Here is a 17,207-nt window from a genome sequence, read left to right as displayed (position 1 = left end):
GTGCGTTCCGTGCCTGAGCACATGCGAGGGTCTCTCGGGAGCTGGGTTCAAGGGTCCTTCCCTGTGGACTGCAGACACGGCTGCTGCTGGCTGTCTGCCCTCGATCTGCCTCAGTGGAGCTGCATGACTGGCTCCAGGCGGACCTGTCTGCCTGTCATTGATTGAGCATGTTCTTTGGTGTCCTGAACGTGGCTGAAGCCCAGGAGAGGTAAAGGAGCCCGGTCCACGGGCCTCTAAGGTGTCCCCTCCTGCCCAGCGCCAGCACCGACGTTTCATCATTGAGACCAATGTTTGCTGTAGGAACTGGAGCAGTCAGGGCAGATTTCCCCAGGGGACGGGGTCTCTGCTGTCACCGTCACCATCACCGGCAGAGCAGAAGCAGAGGACAATGGGCGCCATGTTTCCTTCTTCCTGGTTCCCGTCGATATCAACCTGGGAAGTTCCTTCCTGTGTCCTCCCTACCTCCTATCCCCTTCTCTCCTGTCTTAGTCAGGGTTTCTATTCCTGCACAAGCATCATGACCAAGAAGCAAGTTGGGGAGGAAAGGGTTTATTGAGCTTACACTTCCACACTGCAGTTCATCACTAAAGGAAGTCAGGACTGGAACTCAAGCAGGTTAGAAAGCAGGAGCTGACGCAGAGGCCATGGAGGGATGTTCCTTACTGGCTTGCTTCCCCTGGCTTGCTCAGCCTGCTCTCTTATAGAACCCAAGACTGCCACCCCAGGGATGTCACCACCCACAACCAGCCTTGATCACCATCTGAGAAAATGCCCCACAGCTGGATCTCATGGAGGCACTTCCCCAACTCGCCAACTGAAGCTCCTTTCTCTGTGATAACTCCAGCCTGTGTCAAGTTGACACACAAAACCAGCCAGTACACCTTCCAAACACATTTCTCCAGTCACCCCCGAATCAGGCCTGTGTTCTGATAGAGCCTGAAAGCGTGCCTGGGTTCCCAGTCTGGGAGTCTCAGCTATCTGGCTTGTGGGGTCTCCAGAACTGGGTACCAGCACCACACCCTCTGCTCCTGGCCTGTGGCTGTGGGACCCTGAGCTCCTGCTCTTTAATAAGTCTGATCAGCTGCGTGGGAAAGCGCCTTGGCTCTGCCAGGCAGTCCTGTTTGCAGCCCGAAGCCCCAAGTTCTACCTTTAGAACTACTCTGCATGTTATAGAGTCTTGTAAATGCAGTGCAGGGCCCCCGGGAAGCGGCGTCGGCCCTTTTGTCCCTCCCTGGCATCCGCTCTCACACCAGGCTGGGGATGTATGGGTGACATGCTGGGGCAGGGGCCACGGAGGACACGGCCTGCTGTCATGTGGGAGGCTGGGTGCCGTGGGTCTGCGGTGCTGGCCTCAGGCAGGCAGGGTTGTCGCTGACTTTCTCACGGTGAGGGTGAGTCAGGGGAGGTTTCGAGTGACCTGCTTCCCACGTCCAGGCACTGGCCGAATCCCTTTGGTAGGATACTGACTCACAAACTAATCCTTTGCTGGGCGGTGGGGTTCTGGGGGTGGTGGAGAGATACTCAGGCATGAGAAGGGGAGAGGCCCCTGGTTCCCTTTCCCCTTGCCTTTGAGGGTGTGAGGTGTGGACCAAGGTGTCTGAACAGCTGAGATACAGGACAGTCCCCACTCAGTCAGTCATGGTCTCCATCTTGATGAGCATCTCGCTGGCTGGGAACACAAGGTGTCCAAGATGGCGCCAAGCTGAGGGTTTAGAACATCCTCAGGAGGACTGAGGCTGGGCTCTGGGCTCCAGCTCTCCCTGCAGCGTCCCAGCGATGGCTTTGTCCCCCCACCCCCCAGCACCCACATCTCCCCCGGGACACACCCTCAGAGGATCAAGTGTAGTGACTCCCACCTCATCCCGTGTGTGACAAGGTACAAGGTCACTGCCCGTCTTCTGCGCCCAATTCTGCTGTCTCCTTGGGTTGGTTTTCATTGAGAAGTCAGCTCCATGAAAGATGGCTGGAGGTTCTGGTGGGTCACGGTTGCTCTGTGGTCTGGTTCCTTCTGGATTGAGGTCAGAAAGGCAATGAAGGACCTGCTTGAGGGGACTTTGCGTTGCCAATGTGACAGGTTCCCGAGCCCTCTCACACCACCCTCAGGTGACACAGGCCCTCTGGGGCCTCACCCCTCCCAGATTGCAGCCCGTCCCCAGTTCCCTTTAAAGCTCGTCGGTGAAGTACACGCTGGAACATGCCACACGGTTGGCCTGTGAGTGCATGCTATGCCGGGAAGGCAAGGCAGTGGCTGCTCTGTTCCTCCTCTGCGTTGTCACTGTCCACCCTGAAGCCAGTGGGCGGGACTGAGGCAGGGGCAGTGGGGTGGGAACAGGAGGAGAGGAGGGAGATGTAGCCGCCATGGCGGGGGGGGGGGGGGACTGCTTCTGGGGAGAGGTGCCCCTAGTTGACCTGTTTGAGCTTTCATGGCTATTTTGAAATTAGTGGAGGGGGGGAGAGTCTGGGGCTTGGGGAATGGACATCAAAGAGCTCCCCCTTTTCCCTGCAGGTGGAGACCGGCATCCCCAGGGCTGCTTTCGGCCTCCTTGCAGGGTATTTTCACTTCCTCTTGTTCCTATTACAGCATCAAAAGACGGGGGTGGGGGTGGAGTAGTGGGGACGGGGAAGGGGTGGGGGGGTTGAAGGAGGCTTGTCCGCCAAACCCTTTGGAGGTGGCAGGCCTGCCAGGGGCACCTGGGGACCTGTTCTGGTCAGGGACTGGGATCCAACCCCAGGAGGCGTGTGGGAGGTTTGGCAGCTCAAGTGCCTTCAGGGCTCCTGATTCTGTTCCTGTTTGTGTTGGACTTCCTTCTCGCCATGCCCGGATGGTTCCCACATGTGGGCTGTGGGCTGAGCCCGTAGGAGAAGCTGTCAGTGAACCCCTGGAAAGGGCTGCAGGCTGTGTGGGTCCACTGTCACAAGCTGTGTCGTGCAAGCTCTCTGTAGCAGCTGGCCCTGAGGTAGCTCATGCTCCTGTCAGGGTGCAGGCCCCACCATGTGACACCCATGGAAACAGCTGTGAACTCGGAAGGCCTGAGCGGCTGCCCGGCACAGCAGCGGGGGTGACCAGCCCGCAGGGCAGCCTGCATACACGCTGGTGGGGGCACTTTGGGTTCTGGGCACTTAGTGCTCCAGCTACTGCCTCCGTGGGACACGGATGAACGTTCCACCGGACCCCAGGGCGGTGTGTCATGTTTCTCTCACCCCCCACCCCCCCTCGTCGTCATCGCCTGAACAGTTCAGTCACCTCTTGGCAGATATATAGCATGCCCGTACTCTGGCTGTACAAACGCCATTTCAGTGATGGCCGCAGAGGTGCCCGAGAGGCCGGCCTGGTGCTTAGAGACTGGAGTCTCCCCCAGCATACACGACTTACTTATCTGAACAAGAGACCTAGAGGAGATACGCCCACCAGGAGGGCAGGGCAGGGCTCTGGGACCCCCATGGTGACCCCAATCTCTTTCCAACTGCCTGTGAACTGTCTACTGCCCAATCCAGCAATTCCCAGGGAGTCACCCAGAAAGCGATACCATAAAGCCATTCTCCTGAGGGGCAAGAGATGACAGACCACTGAGGAGGAGGAGCCTTAAGATCACTGCTAAGACACTGGCTGTCATAGCTCTAGTGCCAGGTCCCTGGGTCTCGGAGGAGGTGGTTCTTCCAGTTTCTCCATTGCTCTGTTTCTAGACCTGATACATCTTGATCTGCTGGGTGAGTCTGGGTGCATTGTGGGATGCCTCAGGCTACGACCTTTTGAGGTCTAGCCTTGTACCTCGGTGATGGAGAGCTTGCTTAGACAGTGCTAGACCTTGGGTTCAACCCCCAGCCCCCCAGCCCCTGCAGTGCTTAGTGTGAGGACCCTGCAGCCAGAGAAGCCCAGAAACCAAGGCTGTAATCCAGTCTGGTGTCCTTCCCTCTCCTTGGGCTTCAGTAGGAGGACTGGCAAATTGGGAAGGGTGGGTTCCCAGAACCCTGCTGGGCCTTGATGGGGGCACCCCGTTTCCAGCAGGACATTTTCAATCCAGACTCCAGCTCTGTTTCTAGTTGCACGGGAAACCGAGGCACAGAGTAGCCAGATAGGTAGCTGGCCTCCATTGGCAACACCCGTGGAGAAAGGGGCCATGGGGTCACCTCTTAGCCCAGGCCTGACTCAGCTACCAGCCATTCTCCTGGTGGCCTCTGAAGTGGAGGAGGCGACTGCTGGCTTCAGGGGGGGAGTTGGGTGGGGGAGGCAGAATCCCCAGGGGAAATTAGCCCAAATTAGCTGTGAGAATGAGGAAGGGCTTTGTTTTCTTCTCTACCCCTGCAGATAAATATTTAATCACAACAACAATAACAACAATGATGGCAGTAATGTGCAGAGGCTCAGGCCGCAACCTGAGCCCCACTGGGGCAAACAGAGATGGAGGGAGGCCGGAGGCAGCTGAGGCAGGGGGATATGAGGGACGGGAGGAAGGAGCCAGGCTTTGCCCTCTGCCTGTGTGTCTGGGGCGAACATGTGGAAGTGGGGGACCACCTCTGAACTCCAGATTCCCCCTTTTCCCTGCCTTTGGAGTTACAGCTGTTGGCCCGGGCACAGCCAGCACTACACACAGCCTCCCGGGCAGGCTGCCTGCCCCGAGGGCCTTCGCTCCTGGATCCTAGGTTCCCCCCCCCCCCCCCCCCCCACCAAACAGCTGTCCCTTCTTCAGAGCTATGAGCTAGGAAACCTATCTGTGTAACAGAGATCTCCCAAGGTCTCAGTCTCCTCATTTCTTTCATGAGGTAGGACTGGCGGGGCTGGTCTTTATTTTACGACAGCTTCTGAGGGCTGGGGGGCCCATTCCTCCGCAGCCAATCTTGCCGTCTCTAGGAGTATTCTCTCGGAGGCCTGGCCTCTGGGGGCAGTGGGCCCTGGCCAGCGAAGGTCTTAAATGTGACCCAGTTTCTGCTACCAGCTCTGCGTTTCCCCAGGAGCTGGGCCACAGCACGGAAAATCAAGAAGAAATTTATGGCAGCTTTGGCGATAACCTCTGAGTTCCCTCTCCCAGGCTCCCTGAGAAATCACAACAGTTAATGTCTGCTTCAGGGCTGGGTTGATCGTCTCTCTCTCTCTCTCTCTCTCTCTCTCTCTCTCTCTCTCTCTCTCTCTCTCTCTCACTCCCAGGTTGGTAGGAGTGACCGAAGCTGTTTTCTCCTTGATGCTGAGACCCTCTACCGGGATAGGAGTGCGGCTCCCTATCTACAGCCAGACACAGAAATCTGGCCTTCAGGACACGGGCACGAGGATCTGAGACCTCCTGTGGCTCTGGACTCTGGCTGTCCTCTGTGGTTTGGGCCTGTGTGGGCCACTGAGGTCTACTCAAGTATCAAAGAGGAGGGGAGATCTCTGGGATGGGCCACCCTGTCGGCCCTTACCAGCCCTCCCGCTGCTGAAGCTGCGCTGTTCACGTATACCCAGATCATGGGACCCAGGGCCTGCTAGGGCTAGGAGTGGGGCCCACTCTTCATGGGCCTCTAGGCCTTTCCGAAATGTCCGGGAAGGGAGGCTGGGCCTGGCGGTGGGCCCGGCTGCCCCTCTGCCTCCTCCTTAGCCTTTATGGCCCCTGGGTGCCTTCATCCCTAGGGAAACCCAAGGGCCACCCCCACATGAACTCTATCCGCATCGATGGGGACATCACACTGGGAGGCCTGTTTCCAGTCCACGGCCGCGGCTCCGAGGGCAAGGCCTGTGGGGAGCTGAAGAAGGAGAAGGGTATCCACCGATTGGAGGCCATGCTCTTTGCCCTGGACCGCATCAACAACGACCCGGACCTACTGCCCAACATCACGCTGGGCGCCCGCATTCTGGACACCTGCTCAAGGGACACCCACGCCCTGGAGCAGTCCCTGACCTTTGTGCAGGCGCTCATCGAGAAGGACGGCACGGAGGTCCGCTGCGGCAGCGGGGGCCCGCCCATCATCACCAAGCCCGAACGCGTGGTGGGCGTCATCGGAGCTTCCGGGAGCTCCGTCTCCATCATGGTGGCCAACATCCTCCGCCTCTTCAAGGTTAGTGCCCTCCATGGCCCAGGGTGCCTGGCTGATGGCTCCTCTCGCCTCTTCCTGACCGTGGGAGAGTGTTTGAGAACGGGGCAGCACCTGGACGTGGTGTTCGAAGCTGAGACCCGAAAATGAGGGGTGCGTGAAGGGATGGGGACTCGGTGCTGTCCATGGTTCTGAAGCAGACTCCGCCCTGGGCTCCTGCTCCAGACTGTGAACCTGGAGGGGGCTGGAAGTCTCATTAAGGACAGACAGACAGACAGACAGACAGACAGAAATCAGGTGGATCGATGGAAGGGAGGACTGACAAGATATAGAATGGAAACCACATCGTCGCAGATTGCCAGGGGGATAGAAAGCAAGACTTTTGTTTTGACATTGTTTTCAAATAATTGCGATTCCCGAGAAAGATGCGTTTTCTTCTGGTTAGTCCAGGAAGCCCCTGGTGGCCCTCCTAGCCCGCCCTCCAGTTCCAGATGGGGAATGTCCTGGTTTTCAGAGGGGGGCGGGATTGTGGGTCAGGAGGATGTAGAGAAGGGGGTTCAGCTAAACCCCAGGCCTAGCCCTGGCCTCCCGCGCATCCTCTCCTCTGCCCTCTGCCCTCCTCCTCTACGTCTTCCTCCTCCCCCTTCCTAGCCCCTCCCTGCCCCCTCTACCACCTCCCTTTCTTCTCTTCCCGGGGCAAGAGCTGCTGATTTGCAATTCAATTGGAGCCAAGTGCTTGCTAAGCTGCTAAAACAACTGAAAGCTACTGGGGAGAAGGGGGAAAAAAACCGTTACAAGCATTTTACCAATAATTATGCACCAGCTGCCCCCACCCCCAAGCCTGCCTCTTTTGCTCTGTACGTGGTCTGAGTGGTGCTGGTGGGGGGAGCGGGAGGAAGCGGAAGGGATCTGAAGAGGCCGCCAGTCCTCTCCTTCCCTCTGATTCTGACTTCTGCGGCCCCTTTGTTGAGGTCTCCAGAGCTTGCTGAGGTCTGGAAGAGGCTGTCTGAGCCGCTAGGGGTAGGAGGAGAGGAGCGGGTCCCTTTCACCTGGATGACTCAGGACTGGGGGTGCGGTGGGGTGTGCGTCTCTAAGGAGGGAGTGAAAAAGAGGAAGGTCCCTGTCTGATGAGGTAGAATGAAGTCGTGGCGACTCTCAGGTAACCCCCACTGCAAAGTGTACCCCGCCACCATCTGCAGCAATTCTAAGTGTGTGTGCACATGCATTGTGTGTGTGTGTGTGTGTGTGTGTGTGTGGTGTGCTCCTGTGGAGGCCCCAGGATGGCCGACTCCAGGGCCGTGGGTCTGACTGATTTCGGTGTAGGAGCAGCAGGAACCTCTGAGGAGGCGCTGCCCCCACGGTGGACATTTCAAGGCGTCTCTGGGGACCCGTGATGTCTTGTGGGTTCTCCCTGAAGTGAGCAGCCTGGCTGGGTCCTCCCATGGAGAGGAGGGATGATGGGAAAACTGGGGCTGGCTGTCCCAGGCCTGCACAGTGATGGTTGGGACTGCTGAGTCACCAGGCCCTGCCAGGCCCGGGAGGGACGCAGTGGGGCCACCCCAGTGTGTTCAGGGACGCTGGCCCAGCCTTTAGCCCAGGCAGGCGAGCCTTGCATGGAACCCCGAGACTCTTCCCTCAACGCTCTAGAACGGAGGGTCTTTCCTGCATCTACTTCATATGGGGAGCACCCTGGTGATGGGAGTTAAACTGGCCCCTGACATTCTGGGTGTTGAGCCCACAGGATGGCCTGTCTCGATGTAGCCTTCAACACCTCCTCACAAGCACATGTATATCTGGGGAGAAGAGGCTCAAGGCCCCTGACATGGGCTGGCTAGGATTTCGGTGACCCCAGGACAGACACGGTTGGCATGATAGGAGCCAGGGTTCAGAGGCTCCTTTCCCTCTGTCCCTCTGTCCCTCTGTCCCTCTGGTCGGATGTGAAGAGGCTTAGCTGCCAGGCCTATACCTCCTAGGAGGGCAGGAGGGATTGGTGTGTGTTGTGAGGTAGGCAGGCTATACTGACTGATGGTCTGGAGAGATGGGGGCGGGGAGGGCAGAAAAGGCTGTGGTCTGTGTTCCCTGGGTCCCTGTTAGTAATGTTAATGGTTTAAGCTGGGGACTAGAACCTTCTTCACTAATGAAACTGAGAGAGAGGCGAGAGGCTGGACTGGAAACTCAAAAGCCATTTACGGAGGTGAGAAGGTTAACTTGGGGAGGGCAGAGGGGGAGCTGGAGAGCCAGCTCTGGGGTGTGTGGATATCTGCCCCTCCCCCCATGTGTGTATGTGTGTGTATGTGTGTGTGTTTGTGTGTGTGTATTTGTGTGTGTATATGTGTGTGTATGTGTGTGTGTATTTGTGTGTGTGTGTATATGTGTGTATGTGTGGGTGTTTGTGTGTGTATGTGTGTGTGTTTGTTTGTGTGTGTGTGTATATGTGTGTGTGTGTTTGTGTGTGTATATGTGTGTGTGTATTTGTGTGTGTGTGTGTCTGTGTCTGTGTATGTGTGTGTGTGTGTATGTGTGTGTGTACGGGGTGGGTCCCCACCCAGCCCTGCCTCCCCGTCCTGATGGAGAGGAATACTTGGAAGGGGGATGGGTTCTGCTGTTGGAATTGCTGCTCTCCTTGCCTCTGAGGGGCTCCGGGCAGGCTGTGCTGGGATGCAGTCAGGGCTGTGTGCTGCAGCCGTCAGGGGCCAGGTCGCCTTGCTTCCTCTAGCTGATGAGCTCACACGATCACACAATGAGCAAAGAGGATGGAAGCCCAGGCCATCTTTGGGAAGCAGATACCTGACTCAGGGCCTAGCAACGCCATCCATCCCAGTCCTGTTGCCTTAGCCTGGCCTGTTCTCTCAAGAGAGGGAGGAGGAGTGGAGAACCTTGCTGAGGGCCCAGAGTAGCGGAAGAGGATGTGGCTGTGTGTGCCATGGGGTGGTGACAGCGCTAGGACGGTCAGGCCTGCGGTTTAGTCCTGGTCCCTCCAGAGTCATCGCCACCCCCACTAACAATCTCAGGCATTGGCCTCCCTGTGACTGGACCAGTAGGATCTTCCGAGAGCAGATGTTGAGGGTGGTCCTGACAGACTGTAGGCGACAACCTGTGCCTCCTTGTAAGAACTCAGAGGAAGACAGACTTCCTGAATCACTCTTCCTGTCGCATGGGAGAGACCTGAGGCCTGGAGGAGAGGCCAGCCGGTGTCCTTGGTGGGCTTGGGCTCACCTCTTCTCTCTTAGCATCTTCGTTTGCAACTGCAATCTCCTTAGCTAGGCGGATGGAAGTAGGAAATGGGGTCTGAGAAAGGGCAGCTCAGTTCCTGGTGCACAGTCAGCCCGCAGGAAATGTCACACCCAACTTGGAGCTGGGCCTCAAGTCAGCGTGAGACACTCTACCGAGGCAGAAGAGCTGGGGGCAGGCAGGCTGCGACAGACGGTGACCTTTGAGGCTGATCCCTGAGAGTTCCCGCCATCTGCCTCTGCCGGGCCGCTCTTCCTTCCTGTGGGGGCTTCGAGCTCAGTCCTGGTTGAGCAGCCAGTGTCTCCACAGGTAGTGACAGTGCTCTTGTTGGGCCTAGTGAAGTGGGGAGGGCCCTTGAGCTTCTCGGCCTGGCCACCGCCTGTGGGACTGAGCACCCTCGTGACTTGAGACTGTTGAGCAGGTCCAAGGCTCAGCCCTCAGGTCTTGCCCAGGATTCCAGAAAGTATTGTAGCAGAGGTGAGACCAGATTTCCTGTGGAAAAAATGGTCTTGGTGTTTTTGCCAAGTTTCAGGTACAGGTAAGAGGAACTTTGAGAGTCCTCCACCTTCCCAATCATAGTTCATGTCCCTGGAAGGCCCTGCCTTCCAGGTCCAAAGCTGGGACTTGCAGACGTTGGACGCTTCCTTTCTCGCGAGCAGTTGCTTGGGTTCTTTCTGAGCTGGTCCTGGGCGCAGCCTCTGCTCAGCCCTTCCTCCCAGCCTCTTGCCGGCCTGGCCTTGGCTTCTCCTTCTCCACAGGCTGTTCCGTGTCTTTGCCTCACTTCCTCCCTCATTTCTTTCCCTCAGCAAGGTCGCACGCTGCTCAGACTGGCCTCAAACTCGCTGTGTAACTGAACTTCTGATCCTCCTGCCTCCACCTCCTCAGTGCCAGGAGGGCACACATCCACTATACCTTTTTTTTTCCTCTTTTAGTCAACTTGACACAAGTTAGTTGTCTGGCAAGAGGAGCCTCAATTGAGGAAATGTCTCCATCTGTGGGCAAGTCGTGGGAAATTTTCTTGACTGATGATTGACATGTGTGTGTGTGTGTGTGTGTGTCCAGGTGTGTCCAGCACACCGTGGGCAGAACTACCCCTGGTGGTGGTCCTAGGGTGTTTGAGAAAACAGGCTGAGTAAGTTGCAGGGAGCCAGCCAGCGTGCACTCCGACTTTCCACTATGGCCTCTCCATCATTCCTGGCCTTGAGTTCACGTCCTGGCACCCTGCAGTGATGGGCAGATACCTGGAGGTGTAGGGTGAAATGAACTCCCCCCACCCCCTCCCACCCCACACCTCCTCCCACCCCCACCCCTCTTACCCCCCATTCTCCAAGTTCCTTTTGGTCATGGTCTTTATCACAAGCAACGGAAACCCAAGACACAGCACAGTATCCAGCTTACAGAGTACATGACATCGGCTTTCTGGATGCTAGGCAGCACCCGCCCACCCACCAGACCAGCCTCCAGCCCCCAGCCCCCTAGAGCCATCTTTCTAGAACCCAAATTGAATCTCTTGTCTCAGCTACTTAAACCCAACACAGACAGCAACACACTGTGCTCGGCAGGGTCAAGTCCTGCTGGAATCCTATGCCCTCTGATACCCCAATCCACTCCCTGTTCTCCTGGGGCACACTCCATGCCAGCCGCACTGTTCTCACCATGCCCCTGAAGACATCAAGCTGTCTTCAAGCCAAGAGCCTTTGTGCCCGTTGTTATCCCCTCTGCCTGGCTGTCTTATTTATTTAGCTACACCACCTCTATGTAGTCCTGGCTGGCCTCAAACTCATGAAGATTTGTCTGTCTTTTTTTTTTTTTTTTTGAGTCAAGGTTTCTCTGTAGCCCTGGCTGTCCTGGAACTCACTCTGTACACTAGGCTGGTCTTGAACTCAGAAATCTGCCTGCCTCTGCCTCCCAAGGGCTGGGATTAAAGTTGTGCGCCACCTCTGCCCAGCTAGATCTTCCTATCTTAGTCTCTTGAGTCCTGGCATTAAAGGCGTGCTCTGCCGGGTCCTCCTCATACAGTCCTCCGCCTGGGCTTCTCTCTGACCTGAGGTCAGGTTCTCCTCATGGCGCATTCACCCTTCACGCACTTAGTGCACCTGTGGACTTGTCTGTCTTCTCCCGCCCTTGGCTCCCCTTCTAGACCGGACGTCATCGCTAGCCTGAACCCGTTGTCAGAAGGTCCCTAGAGTCCAGACGTATCCAGTCCAGGCCTATGAGCTGTGCGTGCCCCAGGACAGATATGAATATAGCCAAACACTAAATCATAAACTCACTTAAGCCTATCGAAGGGCTAGGGAGATAGATCAGGGCACAAGAGCATTTGCTGTTCCTGCGGAGGGACCCGGCTCAGTTTCTCGCCCTCAACGGGCAGCTCACGATCACCTGAAACTCCATCTCCAAGGGACTCAATGCCCTCTTCCGGTCTCTGTGGGTGCACACACAGACACACACCACTGACACATAAATAAGTAATAAAAATAAATTGTTAACAATTACAGTATTTTGGGCCAGTAAGATGGCACAGTGGACATACAGGCATCTGTGGCTAGGCCTGATGGCTCGAGTTCAAATTCCCAAGGTCCACATGGTAGAAGGAAAGAACTGACTCCCATAAGCTCTGGTGCACACGCACGATCATACACATACACACACACACACACACACACACACACTACACAAATAAATAAAAATAGTATAACTTTTTTTTCCTAATTATGAGACTTAAAAAAATTTCCCAGTTACTAAGGGTGAATTCTGTTGTGTTACCATGTCAAAAGTTTGGGTGTACCTGGAACTTTTAAATGGTGAGTGTGTGTGTGAGTGTGCGCGTGCGCGCGCATGTGTGCACGCGCAACTCTCAAATATAATGTGTCTTTTTTTTTTTAGATTTATTTATTATAATGTAAGCACACACTATAGCTGTCTTTAGACACAGCAGAAGAGGGTGTCAGCTCCCCTTACGGATGGTTGTGAGCCACCATGTGGTTGCAGGGATTTGAACTCAGGACCCTCGGAAGAACAGTTGGTGCTCTTACAGTGTATCTTGATGTGAGAAAGTGGTGGGGAAGCACTTAGACCCACGGGCTGTGGCTGAGTGTAACCTGGACATCAGAGCCAGGCATGTCACATCCTGCCCCACCCCGAGGTCAGAACCAGTCAGTGGGGGCTGGCGGGCAGGACAGACGATGGACTTAGTGACGTCAGCCTTTGGTCTCCTGCTCACGGCTCTCACATGGGCTCCGTCGTCACGCCCCTGTTGGGGTGAGCATGTCGGTCTGAGGGTGTCGGCCTAGGTGGGCCGTTGCCCTGCTCCTTAGCTAATCAGGGTTGGTGTTTCCCAAAACCAACTTTGGTGATTGTCTCGTCTGCCTGAGGCCTTTCAAGGTTCATCAGCCTGCTGGAATTTCCCTTCTGGCCCAGCCTCTGAGGCAGCGGGGTGAAGGCAGCTTCTCCTGACTGTTCTTCATATTTGAGCATCTGACAAGCTCAGGAAACAGGCAGTGTGGAGCAGGGTGACAGGTCAGCGCCTGGCCTAGGTCTTCAAGGTTGGGTCTGGTATCCTCCCCGCCTGTTCCCCTCTAACGAGCGATGAACGCTCCGTGTCCCCAGTTTATTAAACTAACATTTTTATGATCCACACACACTGGAAAGAATAAGCAAAGGTCAGCTTGATATAATGCTTGACCTTTCTCACGGTGCCCCTGGGGGCCTGGCGAGGTGAGGAGGACGCTCTGAGAGGATCCGAGAGATGTTTGGGAGGGGCAGGGACTCCCTCAGCCTCACCCCTCCTCTGTGTGTCCGGGCGTCATGCCGGCTCCTGCCGTCCACCCCTCCCTCCTGCAGGCTAAGTGGCTCAGTTCGGCGGGCACCTGGACTCACCGGGACCCCCTCCTGTGGCTCAGGGCGCCCCCTGCTTCCCCTGGCTGGTGCGGTTCAGGCTGGCTGGATGCCTGTGGGTAATGAGGCTGCGGTGCGGCCTGGCCTTGAATCCTGGCTCTGGTACCAGGGCCACGGCTGGGAAGGCTGGGAAGGCTGCGTGGCTCACTGAGCAGGAGCGGGACAGAGCCAGCAGCCAGTGCACAGCAATCTTCCCAGCTGAAAGGTCGGGAGGGAGGCTCCTCTGACCCCCTCCTTCTAGAGTTCCTGGAGCTCAGGCCTCAGTTTCCCTGTGGTGTTGGCTGAAGGCAGATGCTTTGTTCAGCCCACTCTGGCCCTGCTTAGGTGCAGGAACGGTGGGACTGGCCAGTGGCGGCAGTGACCCACTGTAGGGTGCAGACATGGGAAAATAAAGGGCGAGGAACCCACATTCCGCCGGAGATCACTGGCACTGGACGGGCAGACGCAGGAGACCACCCCGCGCCCCCATGCCGCTGGGTGTCTGGCTGTGAGAGGACCCCAGTCTGCGGGGGTGGGGAGGGAGAGTCCAGGGTCCCCGGGCCTTAGCATTGCAGGACGCTGCTGGATACTGCGGGAGAGCTGAGAACAAAGTGGGGCCCGCGGGGGACGTCTCGGTCAGCCCCGGGGTCCAAAGGGGAAAAGGGGGGTGGGGAGAAGGCTCTGGGTGGTTCCCGCTTGGGCGAGTCCTTGGTCTGGTCTGTCGGCTGCTGGCGGGAGGACTTGGTGGGGATCATGGCTGGATCGCAGAGAGGCCTCCCTGGCGGGAGATTAGACGGGGCTCTTTAGGGGAAGGCCTACTCCATTGCTCCAGCACGGCAGTCCAGAGGAGAGGAGGCAGTCCATTGGTTTCAGCGTTTATTGTAGAGAAGTGGAGAGAGGGAGAAAGTAGAGAAGTAGAGGCCGGCCATGGCCACGGAGAGAGGGGGAAGGGATGGGGAGAGAGGAAGAGCAGGGGACAAGAGACAGAACAAGAGAGCAATACAGTAAGAGAGGGGAGGGGCAAACAGCCCGTCTTATAGTGGGCTGGGCTACCTGGCTGTTGCCAGGTGACTGTGGGGGTGGAGTCCAGCCAGAATAGGGGCTTGGGGCGCTGCCTTATGTGACTGATGGCCACAGAATTATGGAGATCTGGTCTCGTGTCAGGAGCGGAAGTGACTGGGCTCGTGGGCAAACAGACCTTCCGTCCCTTGTAGAATTCTCTGCTGGGTTTAAACCTAGCTCAAGCAGAACACAGACTGCCTTTCACGGTCCAACAGCCCATTCTGTAGCCTTTCTCAAGGGCTGGGAGGGGAAATCTAAAACTCATCACAGGCAAGCAGTTCTTAGGGGCAGGCGCCCCCACCCCGGAGGGGAGTGACAGGATCTGTAGACAGCGCTGGCCTGGGATAGCATGGGTGCTTCTTCTAGATCTCTCTCTCTCTCTCTCTCTCTCTCTCTCTCTCTCTCACACACACACACACACACACACACACACACAGAGGACAGGGTCTTTCTACATAGTCCTAGCTGTCCTAGAACTCACTATGTAGACAAAACTGGCCTCAAACTCACAGAGCTAAGCCTGCCTCTGCCTCTGCCTCTCGAGTGCTGGGACGAAAGGCATGTGTCACCACCAGGCGTGGCCTCTGCTCTATCCTTTTGAGTGTAGCCGTCTTCATGCTTGACTGGTGACATGAGGTGTCCCACCTGAGGGAGGCTGCTTGGGCGACTCTGGCCGTGATGCTGGGGAACTTGGGGACACTACAGGCAGCCCTGCTCCTACCAAGGGCTCGTGGAGTCTGAAGTGCGAAGACCAGCCGAGTACTTTGTAAGTGCTTTGATTATTTTAAATTGCTTAAGTGGCTAAGATGGCCCTGAGAGCCCGGGGACACAGACACAAAATCAATTAGGAAAGTACAACAGAGCTAGCGGGAGCCTTCGGCGACTGCTCCTCCCCCTCTGCCCTGTTCTCCCCACAGGCCTTCCGTCTGCCCTGTCACTTCCTTGGCCCTGCCAGGGTCTCTGCTGTCTCCTGCATCTGCTTCCGATTGTAGCACAGCAGGCCACTGGGGCAGCCTGGAGGATCTCCTGAAAGACTGTCCGGCCACCAGGCAGCTGGCTACAGACCGTCTTGGCTGTCTCTTGGAGGGCAGTGTTGCTTTAGAATTCCAGTTCCACAGGAGGGGCTGGCCCCATGGACCCTTGCTCAAAGGTCTCAGGCCCCCTGGGGGATTGCATGGAGTCTTCCTGTGCTGTCAGGGCCTGGGGGGACTGGACCCTACCCGTTCAGCCGTGTGGTTTCTGGGCAGTGGGTGTGACAGGCCCCTTTTCTTTCTGTGGCAATGAAACACTCCTGACTTCTGTGGAGTCTCTGAACAAGATTTTCTGTCATGTGTAATGGGCAGCCCTGTCTCCACTGCTATGCCTGTTTCTGTGGGGCAGGCTCCTCTGCAGAGGGTCCAGGCTGGACCAGATGGTACCCTTTGGTGGGTCTCATGTCCGCATCCAGCCAGGGGCTTCCATAGGTGCCAGTCCCAGCCTGGCCTCTGTGTGGCAAGGTCCTTATAGAATCTAGAGAGGAGAAAAGGAGACGTCTGAACAGATGAGGCAGGCTGAGAAATCCTGTCTGTTCTTGGAAGATTCCTGGTACGGAGGAGACAGGCTCCCTCACCGTGCTGGAGGCTCCTCAGCCACAACAGGGGGGACAAGCATCTGGTTTGGGAGGCTCTTCTCAGACATGTCTCTGAAGTTGTCCACAGACCTTCTGCTTACTGTTGCACAAGGCTCAGACACAGCACACAGTCCTACCATGACCCCAGGGCTCACGATTTTACTTTTTAAAAAAAAAAGCAAAAAGAAACTTAACCATTATTTTAAAAAATATTTATTTTATTTTGTTTTATATGCTCGTGAGTGTTATGTCTGTATTTCTGTTCACCGTGTGTGAGCCTGGTGTCCAGGGAGCCAGAGGAGAGGGTATCAGGTCCTGGGACTGAAGTTAAACTTATAAGCCTCACGTGGGTGCTGGGAACCGAGCCTCACTCTCAACCACTGAGTCATCTCTCCAGCCAGCAAGTATGTTTTTAAAAGAGCTAATTATTTCACTTTTAATTATATGTATGTGTGTCTGGGTCTGTGGACACCAGAGAATCATCTAGAGGTGTTGGATCCCAGGACCTGGAGTTACGGGCTCTGCGTGCTGCCTGGTGTGGGTCCTCAGTCCATGCTTGTGTCCTGGCCATCTCTTCAGGCAGGGCTCAGCGCTCGATTGCTAATGGCTGCTATTGTTGACATCTGGGACCACATCGGGCCTTTCTTTCTTTCTGACCACATAGGGCATTTATTTATTTATTTGTTTATTTACTTATGTTTATTGAGACAGGGTCTCTCCAGTGTGCTGGGATTGAAGGTGTGCACCATCATGCTTGGAAAAATTGTTTGAGACAGGATCTGATGTACCCCAGGCTGGCCTTGAACTTACTGTTTAGTTAAGGATAACTCTGACTTTCTGAATTTTCTGCCTCCACCACCGAGTGCTGAGATCACAGGTGTGTGTGTGTGTGTGTGTGTTGCAGCAGGTGCTCTGTAGTGCTGAGGACGGAGCCCAGGGCCAGCAGTCCATCAGATGCATCACATGCCAGCCCGACACGGTCGGGTCTTGACCATTCCCACAACCTGCAGATACTGGCCCCATTTTACAGATGAGAAAACAGAGGCCTGTAGAAAATCAGGAGGCCACACAGCTAGTTTAGAGCCACAGCTGGGTTGAGTTGGGCGCTTTCCTGCTGCGCTGCCTCTGTAAGCCCAGACGGCAAGGGCAAGCAGCTCTGTGTAGGTGTCCCCCTGAGACAGGACAGCCGGCTTAGAACCCCATGTGTGCGGATGGCTAATGTCCCTTGTCTCCTTCCTGCGGCGGTAGTTGCTGGGCGGGTGGCGGGGCGGGGGGGGGGGGGCTAAAAGCCGATGTGTTTGGTGTAGGTTTGGAAGAACACAGGAGCAGCATGCCGGGGAGATGCTGTTGGTGAAGTCAGTGCTTGTGTGGGGACCTGGGCTTGGATTGCTAGCGCTCACGTGGAAAGCAGCTGTGTGCAGCTGTG

General features: G+C 56.3%; 1 protein-coding gene across 1 annotated transcript in view; it reads left to right on the top strand.

Annotated features, from left to right (window-relative positions):
- Positions 1–17,207, top strand: part of Grm4 (glutamate metabotropic receptor 4) — an 87,277-nt gene that overhangs the window by 4,891 nt on the left and 65,179 nt on the right. The window contains exon 2 of the mRNA XM_052164226.1: positions 5,144–6,027. Within this exon, the coding sequence (XP_052020186.1) occupies positions 5,509–6,027 (519 nt within the window). The 5' untranslated portion in view covers positions 5,144–5,508. The remainder of the gene's footprint in view (positions 1–5,143; positions 6,028–17,207) is intronic.

Source organism: Apodemus sylvaticus, chromosome 19 (genome assembly GCF_947179515.1).
Source record: "Apodemus sylvaticus chromosome 19, mApoSyl1.1, whole genome shotgun sequence".
NCBI lineage: Eukaryota > Metazoa > Chordata > Mammalia > Rodentia > Muridae > Apodemus > Apodemus sylvaticus.
Note: the sequence above shows the minus strand (reverse complement) of the source record. Positions and strands in the feature narration are given on the sequence as shown.